Source organism: Xiphophorus hellerii, chromosome 17, assembly GCF_003331165.1.
Source record: "Xiphophorus hellerii strain 12219 chromosome 17, Xiphophorus_hellerii-4.1, whole genome shotgun sequence".
NCBI classification, from domain to species: Eukaryota; Metazoa; Chordata; class Actinopteri; order Cyprinodontiformes; family Poeciliidae; genus Xiphophorus; species Xiphophorus hellerii.
Window position 1 is genome coordinate 17,349,373 of NC_045688.1, and position 13,519 is coordinate 17,362,891.

The 13,519-nt window shown below is 39.9% G+C and overlaps 1 protein-coding gene across 2 annotated transcripts in view; it reads left to right on the forward strand.

Moving 5' to 3' along the window:
- Window positions 1-13,519, forward strand: part of ptprz1b (protein tyrosine phosphatase receptor type Z1b) — a 58,669-nt gene that overhangs the window by 21,464 nt on the left and 23,686 nt on the right. For both annotated transcript variants that reach the window (XM_032589531.1, XM_032589532.1), the window contains exons 2-3: window positions 475-543; window positions 12,646-12,825. In XM_032589531.1, the coding sequence (XP_032445422.1) occupies window positions 475-543; window positions 12,646-12,825 (249 nt within the window). The remainder of the gene's footprint in view (window positions 1-474; window positions 544-12,645; window positions 12,826-13,519) is intronic.

Genomic DNA, 13,519 nt, shown 5'->3' on the forward strand with positions numbered 1-13,519 from the left:
TCAAATACATTAATGTATGTGGCTATAATGTGACAAAACATATGAAAGTTCAAGGGGTGTGAATACTTTTGTCACTAAAAAACACCCTGACTCAAAGATCGGTCGGCAACTTGGGGCACGTTGAGATGGCAGGTAGGGAGCTGGAATTGAACCCACAACTTTAAAACTGCGAGTTGACTACACTTCCCACTGTGCCACAGTTCAATCACAAGTGTAAAAAAAAGTGTTCTTGTTGTTTTTTTTATTTAAATTTGATATAGATTCTATTTCTTTCTTAAGTTTATTCATGCAAATCTGCTGTAACAAACTTGCACTTGGACGCCAAATGAGAGAAAATGTGAATATTGGAAAGCAGTGGGTGATTATTTGTTCTGTAGAAGTTTTTGGAAAACTCCATAGTTGAGTATAATACAAACCAATACTTGTTTGTTAAACATATCTGCTACAATAACATTTCTGTCTTGTTTTTGATAGTTCTGGCGGTGGAGCCGCCGGCCCAAGGCCTGGAGAAACTCCCAGAAGAAATGAACTGGTCCTACTCAGGTCTGTTTGATTCTTTTGATGTTTTGTTATTTTTCTCCCCTCCAGGGGGTCTTTTGTGGGCTCCAGTATCCCTTATATGAAAGTAGGCTGACAGGAAAGGGGGAGGGAGGGGAGAAGACATGCGTAAAATATCGGCGGGCCCGGAATCGAACCCGCGACGGCCGCGTTGAGGACTCAAGGCCTCCAAACGTGGGTCACGCTATCCCCTACGCCACCTCAACATGCCCTTCTTTTGATGTTTTACTTGTTTAGTGGCTGCAAGTGGAATTTTGTTTTCCAGTTTAGTGCTTCTACAGCCGGCTTATCTTAAACCAACTACTTTTTAAAAATTCTGATGCCATAAAACTTAATCAGTTTTCCCAGAAATAATCACTTATCACTCATTCTGCAGCTGCAGAGCCCGTATTAGACGCAAACGCCACAGCAATATGAATATCTGATGAATTGCAGATATTATCCATTAGCCTCTCCCGCAGGAAAAGGTTGATCTGCCTCGGACCATATGGTTCGGTGACTTGAGCTAACTCAGCACGGAGCCCCTGCAGAGTTAAGCTACGATCAGACAGAAACAAAGAGTGGACGCAGACAGGCAGTAAGGACCCCTCAGGGAGCGATTAGAGTTTTACTGCTCAGGAGAGACCCGCCGGCCATCAGCAGGGTAAAACAAGAGCTATTAGGGTTATTAACCTTCACCTCCACGGATCACATTAGCTGTAAAATGCTAAGATGTACGATGATTTCCACTGCTGCTAATAGATCTCACCTGGAATTATAAAAGCAAACCGTTTCGTTTAGTTGATTAGTTACAATTACATCATCGGTTTGATCACTTAGAGTGACAGCAAAGTGAAAACCTTTTCTAAAGCTCCCTCTCAGCAGATTTCACTGTGAATATTAATGGGAAGAGCTGCTGTTTGTCAAATGATGTAGCACAGTATTTTCAGTGCATTACCTCCAAATGATGATAATCAATACGAGAATTGTGAAATACTTAGGAACCATTAGACACCAAGCCAAATTACAACAGAACAAAACCTATTTCTACATGTTCATTTGAGCAAAATTCAATGGGGTTTATGCTCAATTATTGACCTACCCCCTTACTTCCAACCTTGGATGAATACAAAGCCAAAGCTTTAATCCATTTTCTACCCATTACTGCTGTTATACGTGACAAAGACTGAATCTCAATAGGTGCACCTGCATTTCATCCTTCAGATTGCTCTGTCGTCTTGTCAGAGCTTTGCAATCAATTTGTCTGCCACCTTCACCTTGTTTGTCATATTGTAATGGCTTTTTTTTTGGTGTGTGATACACTGACACGAATAATGAACAACCTGTCAGCAGCAGAAGTGAAGTGGATACACATTTTCCTTTTCTCTGTGTTGGATATGGAAGTTCATCAACACAAATGAGTTCCTCTGGTAGTTCATTGAGATTCACTGTAACTGTAGCTACCACTGTGTGTGTGTGTGTGTGTGGGTGTGGGGGTGGGGGTGGGTGGGTGTGCGTGTGCGTGTGTGTGTGTGTGTGCAAAAGCGTGCATGTGTACACAAGCTTGTTTTTGTGTCCAGCTCTGTTTCTCGCCTTGTGCGGTGCTCTGAGCCGAGAGTAAAAGCATTAACATTTGAAAGGACCACACTTCATTGTGAGGCACAGCGCACCGCGTTTTTAGTTAGGTCAGAAGTATCAGAAGTAAAGGGGGGACCGGGGGGAAGCGAATGAAAGAGAGACGGCCAGCAGAACGAGAGAGAGTGAGAGTCTGAGAACTTTCAAGACAGGATACATCCAAATCCCTATAGGCCTTTACAATGAACTCGCCTCCAACAAACCATGGCTGTTCGCTTAGATTTACTGCAACAGGTTTAAATGACTACATACCTCTCATTAAATGTGCTTACACAACTACTTATCAACCTGCCATGTAAGAAAGGCAGATTTGTTTTGTTTGACATTAAGGGAATTTCTCACAGAAGTTTTTACCTTTAAATTTAGAAGCATATGCACACTAAAATTGTTTTCAGAGCGGTTAAACTATGTTTGATTGGGCACCAAAATTGCCCACACCAGCTGTTACATTTTCAGCTGATGTGGTTCACTTTCACTCTGCCAGCTGTTCTCCTCCTCGCCTGTGGTGGCGCTGCACCGAGAACCAATAAAGGAAATGACATAAAAACCTCTGAAGAAGAAGTGAACGCAACTTCTATCTTCATAAAATGTAAACATAAATGGAGTGGTGTGAGATTTCTATCGTTGAGGGATTTCTCTTCTGTCTTTGGCAAAAGACCTCGAGACATTTCTGCCGCTAGCGCTAGACTCTTATGTTTGTTTTAGTTGTATTTACCCAGAATGCCCTGCACTGTATTCTGCTTCTTGCTTTTTGGAGAGGTCTACTGTTCTACGGTTCACTTGGCATTCACATATGTATTCAAACTGTGCTAGAGTTCATGTCAATCAAACTGAGACTTACTTTTGTAGGGGGACCAGAGTTCGCGTTACTGGTTCCTATCAAAGTTTGATTACGCATTCACACCTTCCCAAACGAACTGGACCTACTAGACAAACAAACTGGAGTTTGATTAAAGCATACTAAACAGGGCTGGTGTGAACGCACACTAACATTAAGATTAAGCTAAAAAGGTGTGTGTGCTCGAGCAAGGCAGTCTAAAAACACAATCCCCAAATTCAGTTCTGTTGCAACAAATGGGCCAAAGTCCCAGCAAACTGTTGGGAGAAGATTGTACAAAACGTGTTTAAAAGGCAATTTTAATCGCCAAAAACCAATGAAATGTATGTGAATTTTTGAATTTGAAAAGATTTGAACAAAGAAAAACAAACAAAAGATGTTTGTTTTGGCATGTTTCAAATAGAAATTCTTTTGTTGATCCCAATTGACTTAAAACAGGAAAAGTTTAACCTTGTTGTTGGACAGAAACTAAAATGCATTTCTACCATATTGAGTGAAAAAAAACAGTTAAGTCAAAAATATAGAGAAGATTCATTCAACAAAACAAATTCTAAATTTAAATGCAAAATTATCAACATAAATCCAACCTAAACGAAAACCTGAAAGTCCGTAAGAATTTCAAAATATCATTAAGATTTATTCATGCTTTAAGCTTCAGAAAAGAAAAGAAACCCAAACATACCTTTTCTTCCATACCAGCTCTTCTGGGACATCTCTCGCTCTTGAGAAAAAAAAAAAATCCGACTTCCATGTTTCCCCAAGTGGATTCATTTTAAATTATTAATGCTTTTATGTTTTTATTTGGTTCAACATGAAATAATAATCTTCTGGTAATCCAGACAAAGCTTGTTACGGTGGGAAAAAAAAGGAAAAGTTTTTTATAAATCTAACACGCAGGACATTCAAAACGTCCTTTGAAGAGCTACACTCCCATTTGATTTTTCTTTTATAGCATTGCTATTTTTGTATAGCAAGACAGGAAGTTTTTTTAATGTTCTGTGTTTCCATCATTATTACTCTGTGCCTTGTCTCCAGGGAGTCCCTGGGATCCTTGTGCCTGGAAGGTACCCCTTAGGGCCCAATCTGTTGGTGCGCGTGTTGTTGTGAATCCCGTTAACCCAGAGTTTCCCCTGCCAGGCAAATTTACTGGGAAGTTCCCAAAGGAATATTCCAGAGTTCTCACACTGTGATTAATCAAAAGAATTTGCAAGTATGTTTTTTTTTCTTATTTCTGATAAATTGTTGTTTTTTTCATTATTAATTTTTTCCCCCCGCTACAGTTTTCATAAATGTATCATGAACCAAAGGAAGATTATGCAGCATGACAGATTATGCCACTTCAGAACATTCTGAGCAGTCTGAGCCAAATACGAGCATTCTGAATCCAAATGTTGAATTTATTACTAGATAATTGCCGCATGTTTTGTCATCTGTCTACCTGTTTTTGTTTCTTTTTCCTCCTGTCATCTGTTTCTCCTCTTCTACCCACCAAACCGTAGCCGGGGGACATGCGGGCTTCAGTTGCGCTTTGTCTATGGAACACACACCCACCCACACACCTTCAGGTTTTAATTATGCATAACTCCCACCCCCGTGTGCTTTGCTTGCGCTACGTATTCCTTCACATCTGAAGCGATGTGATTGGAAAGAGGTGGGCTCTGGCAGACGTGGAAGTGATTCATGCAAGTTGCGTTTTTTTCTTTCTTTTTTTTCTTTTTAAGTCGACAATCTTCAAAGCAGGAAATACATTGGTGACCTGACATAGATCCAAAAACCATTTGGAAACATTTTGCCCTCAATAGGACTTGAGAGTTACACACCTGGGAGTTAGTTTGAAACCAGTAGCTTGTAGAAGATTTTAAACCAAATCCTCATTGTTCTCAACACATCATCTAGCCAGACCTCTGTTTTGATCTGTTTGAAGTTTATAAATGTCGTGGTCGAAGATGGAAGTGCATTTCATCAACATTTCTCCTGCCACTTTGTACAAGGAGTTCTGTTCTTGAACTTCTCCTGAAGGATGAAATGTTGTGGCCACAGCAAACATTGTTCTTGTTGTGGCCAAATTTCTCAGTTCTTATGGAACATCTTCAGGCTTTATCATTCAGCTGGCTGATGAAGGAATACACTTTCCCTTCACATTTAGGAATTACATAATTTTGCATTTCACAAATACATCTCTTGTGTTTGACACTTTACTCCGATCCAATTTTACTTGACATACAGGCTCTGACTTTATGGTCCGCCTTCGGACCGCTGGCATCGTGAACAAGCATCAACTGCTAACCCTATGAACAAAACGTTTACCATTTCCTCTTGTCAAAAAGGAAGCGGGTCACTTTACTTTACAATGGTTCTCTTCCATTCTTATTTAGGACCTTTTTTTTCTCTCGTTGAGAAAGTTTGCTAACTGCTTTACACCAGGACTATAACGCCACATTACTCTTCAGAACCCAACTGATCAAGTATCAAATTGGATGCTGTTTTCCCATGCAATCACCACCATCACCACTTCATGGCTTTACATGCATTTGGCCAGAAGCAGGTGGACCGCATCACCACCTTTATGTCGTCTTTCAGTGTTATTTTAAAATCTGAGAGCTAAAAATCTCTTGCTGTGGTGTTTCCAGAACAAGATGAGGAGAAGGAGTTGCTTGCTCTATATAAGTAGGCTCCTCTCATCCAGCCTCCTGTGCGTTTCATCTCTCTTTATCCTTCAGTACACCACCCACAATGTTCTCAACTGCCGTCTTAGTCACCAAATACTCTGTTCTGGCTGCTCTTCTGCTCCAGTTGCTGCTCAGTCTGTGCAGCCGCCTCTGGAAGCCTTCGGGGAGTCGAGAGGTGTCACGCAGAGGTGTCTTTCTTCATCCACAAATAGAGGCTATGTGCTCCCTGCTTCTTGTCCAGTCTTCATCAGCGTGTTGCAGAGCTAATGACAATGGCCGCCACATGAGATGGTGTGGACTGTGAGGACATTAGCGGTTAAACATTATAGGAGAGCTCATTTTTTCACATCTCAAGTGCCTAGCAGAAAGGTTTGCAACATGCACCGACTACCTTGGACTCCAAACACGTGGTATCTTTGAAACACCATGTTTTCACACTACTGGAGGGTAAATATTTAATAGAAATCAACTGCGCTCTGTTTTGGGCCGTGATTGAAAGGTTTACACTGTATGTTCCAGGAGCAAACATTGGATATATATATTTTTTTCTCCGAAGAGTTTTTGCGGCGCTAGTGGCTCGTATTTTTTGCGACAATAGGCAGACAGGAAAGAGGGTGAGGAAGACATGCGGCAAAGGTCGCCGGGACCGGGAGTCCAACCCGCGACGTCCGCGTCGAGGACCAAGGCCTCCAAACGCAGGGCGCGCTAACCCCCTACGACACCACAGCACGCCCCAAACATTGGATATTTAACGGTGAAAGAGTTGCAGCATTTTCTCCAAAAGGTGGGCGCTTAGTGACTGCTGTGTGCTGGTGTGTGTACGCACAGTTCAGCTTTATAAGGACTTCTTTTGGTAACTGGGCCTATTTATTTCCCCTCGCTGTAAACTTGGCTAATATACTTAAACGGAATTGAGCTTTGGTTATGGGTTGACTCCCTTATGACAAACAATACATAAATAACATTTTGAATTTATAGTGGAGGTGGGCATTTAGTGAATCATTTATCATTTTTTGTGAAAAATGTCATGTTGTGATAATCATTTTTGATTAATTAATAACACAATAAATTTTATGTAATGTTAAAAAAATGGACTAAAAACTTATTTTTACTATTTCTCCCATTTTTTTTCACGAGAGCATCAAAAATATCAATAAATTTGACAGTATGATTGAATGAAGACTCTTTTTTGCATCCTAATGACTTAAACCACACTTCTTCATGTATGTGGTTATTTTAAATCTTGATGTTTTTCAAGAGCAGTATTTATGTTTATTCCGCTATGGTATGCAAAAAAAGAAGAAATAAATAGTCTTTTTAACATCATTTTTATTATTATTGGAATAGTACTACAAAATATTGTGATAAAATTCCAAATCCATATCGCCCAGCTCTACTTTTTATATGTAGACCGATAAAATAAAATGTGCAATGAGTGACTGCTTTTGTCTAAAACAACTTTGACTTTCAGTTTTTTACTATTTTTCACTACTGCTGTGCTTCTAAACTTCCATTTAAACAACACTTCCAGTTTTTTATTTGCTAATTAAACAACAGCTTAAAGAACAAAAAATAATAAGCCTTAAAAATCCAGACACAGTCTTCCATCGTGTGAAATTCAGCCATTATAAGTACAGGCAGACCCCACACATCCTGGACATAAACTATTTCGACTTTAGCATGTGTGCACTAACTCAACTTTCTCTTCTTATATCTATTTATAGTCACATAAAACAGCACAAACTTAGCAAATAAAGCTGACTCTGACGGATCTTAGTTCTGATTAGATGTTTCAGGGCCCCTAAGATCTCCTGACAAACACACGGGGCCTCTCTTTCCCTCTAAAAATCAGAGCGTTTGATTGATAGATGAGGTGGCTGCTGTTGTGTGTGACAGCTTGTCTCTGTATTAGATCTTCTGAATGAATCATGTGCCCGTTTCTCTGCGTGTGAAGCCTCTCTATTATCCATAATAGATTCATTTCTTATCTTGGATTCTCTCTAACTCTCTCCTTTGTGTCACTATGTCACACTGTGGCAGTCGGGTGTGTGTGAAGGAAAACCTAAATGATAAGGGTCGATGTCTTCCTGGGAAATGTAGTTCTATATGGGGAAACTGCAAGTCATAAAGTAAAAAATAAACAATAATGTAAATGATTTTCCAGCTTACTTCCAGCTCATGTTTTAAAATTATTTTTGTTAGATTTTTTTTTCTTTTTTTTTCTCACTGTGAAAAGAAGCCATGAGTTAACTGAAGAGTAAGGCTGAATGGAATATGAAAAATAACGGTCTCCTGTGAATGCAGCGGCAATATTGCAGATTCAGAAAGCGCCATTAAGACAACACCAGCAGCCTCTCATTTGAATATTTAATACATATTCAGCTATTTTTTGCCAACTGTGAAGCAAACAGGAGCCGACAGGACCCCAAAAAACCCTCCGAGCCCTGCATTATTCAATCGAACAATCTCCCCTGTTTTCTGAGCAGTTAGCTCACTCAGCAGAGCGGAGACGCAGAGGGTGACGTCAGCTCTAAGTGGTAGAAAACACACATGGGTCGTGTGTGTGTATTTGCATTGCTTGCAGCTCTGGAGCAAATGTGACATTTCCTACACTACGTTCCTTCCTCTGGAGGTTTTTTTGTAATATTTTCCTTCATCACCTTGTCTCTCCCTCTTTGTCCTCCTCACTCCCCTCATTCTCTTTTGTTGCCTCTGACCCCCCTCCACCCAGGCCTGAAAGGATAAGGGTGTCAAGGATAAAAAGAGCAATCGCGGTCACATCAGAAGAAAATATTTTCTTCATTTTAATGCATGATCATTGTTAAAAGACAGAAAAATTCATTTTCTTTTTGATCTTTACAAAATTTCACCATTCTGATTGTGAAACACGGTAGTGGCTTTGGGTGCACCGATTGCAGTTTTCTGGCCGATCACCGATTTTTAAAAAGCCTGAGCTGATCCCAATTTCATAATGAAGGAAATGGGGTTTGATTTATCGGAGCGCCACTAATAGTGGCAGGATCATGCCATGGGGGAGAGGACAGGAGTTTTTTTTTTGTTTTTTGTTTTTAAACAAGAACAAAAAATTGGGAGATTTCATATATTTTTTCATGAGAAGATAATTGGGGGAAAACTTGTCAGAGGCTTGTTCACCTTCCAACTTGACAATAATCCTAAACACACAGCCAGAGCTATCACGCTTTAAAACAAAACTCACCTATAGAGCAGCAACGAATCATTTTCTAAACATGTACATAAAACGTCATGCTATTAAAACTAAACAAAAACTTCTTTCTACTTTCAGATTTTAGAACAAAATGAATCTTCTATGCCAAAAGGAAAAAAGAACGATTTTGTTGAATGAGGTTAGCCGTTTCTATAAGTATAGATGGAAAAATGAAGAATGGGTAGCATAGTTTGAGACTACTTTTAAAAGTCTGCCATAAATATTAAAAGCAGATTTTGCATTAAAAAATACAGGAAAAACACCTAAAATGACAATTTCTTGTTGCATTCATAAACAAAAACATTTCCTTTTTGGTTTTGCCTAGTCAAAGCCCAGACCTGCTCTCTTTAAGAACCTTTAGCATCTTAGGTAATCCCTGCGGATATTTACATTAATCAGTATGTGCAATTATTAACTTTGGAGATCTTCTAAGTTAAGTCCAACAATAATAATACCAAAGATTTAGTAAATTACAGATTATTGTGGTTTAAAATGAGATCATTTGTAGCCTCATCTGACCTGCTTTTAACATTCATATAGAACAAAGGCCTGAAAAATAAAAAGGAGGGCTCATAATATTCTAATGTTCTGAATGTAAGATAAAAAAAAGAAGGTCTGATTTGGAGAAGCGCTGGTGACACATCTACATACTTCTTTGTCTGACCGCGCTTGAATAGCACACGGAACTTAAGAGACCTGAAAAGTAATTTCCTCTCTGAATCATCCCCATTTTTCTCCCAGCGCGAGCTGGAGCGCGCGCGAGGCAAGGCGGTGCGGCTTTTAAACGAGCACAGCAGTCTTCAGTGACATCCAAGTCGGGCTTTGGGGTTTTTTTCTTTTCCTTTTTATTCCTGTCTTCAAACTGTCAGCTACTTGTTGTCATGGCAGCGTTATGTCAGCGGAGTCGCTCGGTGTGTGCGGATGTTTGGGTACCCGCGCGCGTATGTGTGTGTGCCTGAGGTGATGCTAACAGATACAGCTGTTGGGGTGAGATGTAGCTTATTGACCGCTGACACCCTCCTGACATTTTGCCCCTCACGCGCCGCAGCACGTGCGCGCGGCTCGCGTGTTTATTTTACGCAGAGCACAAGTGGAGACGGACACGTGGAAGTCTTTTATTGCAGCTGGAATTCTGGACGGCTTTGTTCCCTAACAGAAAACCTGAATAAATATTGCGAGAAATGCGAGTTTAGGCAGAGAAAAGGTTGAGGTTGTTGCTTTTATTATAAGCAGTGCTTAATTTGAGCCTGTCCAGTAAAGAGGAGGGTGAAAGAGATGTTGGCTCAGCTGCTTTATAGGCTGATGTTGTTCCCACTCTATATTTGTGCTCTTTCTCTTTATTTTCAACATACTGACAGCTATTAGGAGCTGTTGAAGTGAATGTGAACATCATGGTCAGATCTGCCTTCAAAGAGAAGATTGTAGGAGGTTAGGATTCTGTTAAATTCAGGAGAGTGTTTCCACCACCAGTTGAGGTTAAACCCACACATCTAACGTTGCGTCATACTAGTGCGACGACGAACGTGATGCACTAGTACATCTCATGAGTCAAGCAATGGTGTTTTTCTGTCCCACAATCAATAGACTGTGTTGTGTAGCAGTAGCTCCACCCTAACCGTACCATACCATTGTCCTATAGACCTACAATTGAAGGGGGACCAGGTATGGTGTCGTACAAGCCGATTGTAAGGGTCGCTTGTACAATGGACCAGACTGAACCTTTAGTAGAACTGGATCTTGCAGTAAGACAAAGACCCAAAATGTACCAGTAAATTCAACAAAGAACTGAGAGTCTGAGAGTCAGTACACTGTAAAGGCCTAGTCAATGCCCATTTCCTGATCTCACTGAGGTGCTGAGGTGAACTGAAACATGCCTTACCGTGCAAGATATGCGTCAAACATCTCAAAGAAGTGTCAATCCTACAAACACGAATGTGTAGACATAATAAACGAAACCATACGCATCCAGCAGACAGCTGTGATCATGTGACTGAATGCAGGTGCAGATCAGGCGCGCTATCATGAATAAATTCACACAAACACACACAATCGCTGTCTGGAATTTCAGCCAAGAGCCTACAATATTGACATGTTCTCATATTTTATTTACAAGTTGCTGCTTTTTGTTGTTGTTGTTGCATTTCACATAAGGTTCATTTTTAATGAAGCTTTAACATATAAAGAAGCGCTCTGGCTTTGTCTTTCATGTTACGGCCCTCTGACTGAATGTTGTGCTGCTGCTGGTTTGGCTTTGAGTTTTGTTTGTCTCCATGTTTTCGTGTGTTCATCCTCTCTTACATAATTCATGTGAAAAGCATCCTTATAAAACAGAAAAACACACACACCAACACCGCATCAGTGACTTCCAGCACAATCCACGCTGCACCGTTTTGAAAAAATAAAACAAAGACATACATGTAGAAGATTATTCAGCCAAAAGCTCATTTAGTCATAAACATAAAAAAAAAAATGTTCAGAGACTATCCCCCTGCCACTTCACTGAGCGGCTCATCGGCCTCGGATTCTTTTCTGTACAACTTTGCTGTGAGCATAGGTGGTGCGTGTGAGTGGGCACATACTCAAACTACTGATAAAAGACCCTTTTTTTCCCTAATTCAAGCAATGGAAAGAATTAGGCGTTTTCACTACAGCTTTGTACTTTTTAATGTTGTACCAAATCATATAATCGCAATGAAAACTCTATTCCTCTGCAGTAAAAACTCAAAAATCTTTCTACAGTCTTCCAAAAAGTTCTAGTTTTGTTTCGTCAGTCCACATAATATTTTTCCAAACGTCAAATCGTCTGGGGAACTCTTTAAACAGATCCTTGTGTTATTTTTGGTTGTTTTTCACCCTCACTGCTGTTTTTGCCCAGTATCTTTTCTTATTGTTGAATCATGAACACTTATCTGATGCTGGCAGTGCTTCTCATGTTGAGCTTGTTTTTTTCAGGATCTAATGGATGAATAATCACTGCTTTCTTGGAGTAATTTTAGGCTGGACACTAAAAAATTCCCCACTTTTCCATGTCTTCATCTGTGGATAATGATTCCCACTGTGGTTCTCTGGAATCCCAAAGTCTCTGTTCCTAAATGGTTTTGTACTCACTCTATATTGAGTTGCAGCTGCCACTAAATATATCTTAAATGGTTTTTTCTCTCAGACTTTTAGGGTATTGACTTGTAGTCTCTCTATGCTTCTTTCTCTCCTCTTATCTACTTTCCCTTTAAATCTTTTCTACAGCTTTCTACCTTTCTTTTCTCCATTTCTTTTCTGTATCTGTGTCCATTACATTTGAAATACACACAAAAAAATTCCTAATATATATTTTTTAATGTATACAAGCCTTAATGCTTCACTTGTGAAAGTAAATCTCTCAAGAATTGTTGGCACTCAGACAATAATTCTGATACAACAAAAAAAAAAAAGCTTTGTAACCCTTTTCATACTGATTGATGTTATTGATTTTCTTTAGATCAGGTCATGATGTGTTGTTAGACTACTTGAGGCTTAAGGATGCCATCATCCTAATCTTTAGCTCAGATTCTGCCAGTATCATAACACATTTTCTTGTCAAAGGAAGCATGTTGATAAAATGAAAAAGATTACTTTAAACCTAAAATCTACCGGAGGTATGAATAATTTTGAACTCAAATGTGAGTGGACTTGCATTGCTTTTTTAAATTATTTTTTACATTTTTTTTTAGCAGTACTAAGCTAGTTTTCATACCTACCTATAGGTAGCCTGAACCAGCAGAACTGGGGGAAGAGTTACCCATCCTGTAATGGCGCCCGGCAGTCTCCCGTGGACATCGACGAGATGTTTACCCAGGTCAGGATGCAGTTCCAGAACCTGCAGCTAGAGGGCTGGCACATACCCACATCGGAGTCCACCACCATCCAAAACAATGGGAAAACTGGTATGTTTAAAACCGCCTTCTTTCATAAGCATAAAATACCAAAACGAAAAAAAATTTTAAGCACATCCTCAAACTTGTGTATCCTAGTGAAGCCAGTGTCTCCACAACTTGATTTTTTTTTTCTGTGCAAGCACCGTACTTAAAGGTGCAGTGTGTAACTTTAATAGAAAATAGTTTTTTAAATATTTCTTGAAATTATTTATATGTCGCGGCAGTACGGTATGAGACATAATCTGTGAACTAACTACAAATAAACCAGTCAGAGCCAGAAGGAGGGTCTTAGTGCTGCCAATCACCTCCTCTCTATGCTCTATGCCACACTGCAGCTAGGAGATCCTGTTACAAATGCTGAGGCTAATTATCATAGCCACCAATTATGTAGAATTAATAGTTTTCCTGTAGCGTTAAGTTGTCACGAAAGGGTAGCGCCTCCCATGGCTGCAGCCTCAGGCACCTATCTACCCATGTCTTATGTTTTTATTTTTGTTCTTTCGGACTTGCTGTACTGATTTGTCAATTTCCCTCCAGGGGGGACTGTTGAAGGTATTCTATTCTGTTCTCCACCTTTATCACATTTAGCAGCGAATACATGAGATTGATTGACAGCGCTAAGCCCCTTCTCCTGGCTCTGATTGGTTGTTTTTGGTTGGGAGCGGTGCATTTCTTCAAATGGCAATAATAGCTCGGCAAGAAG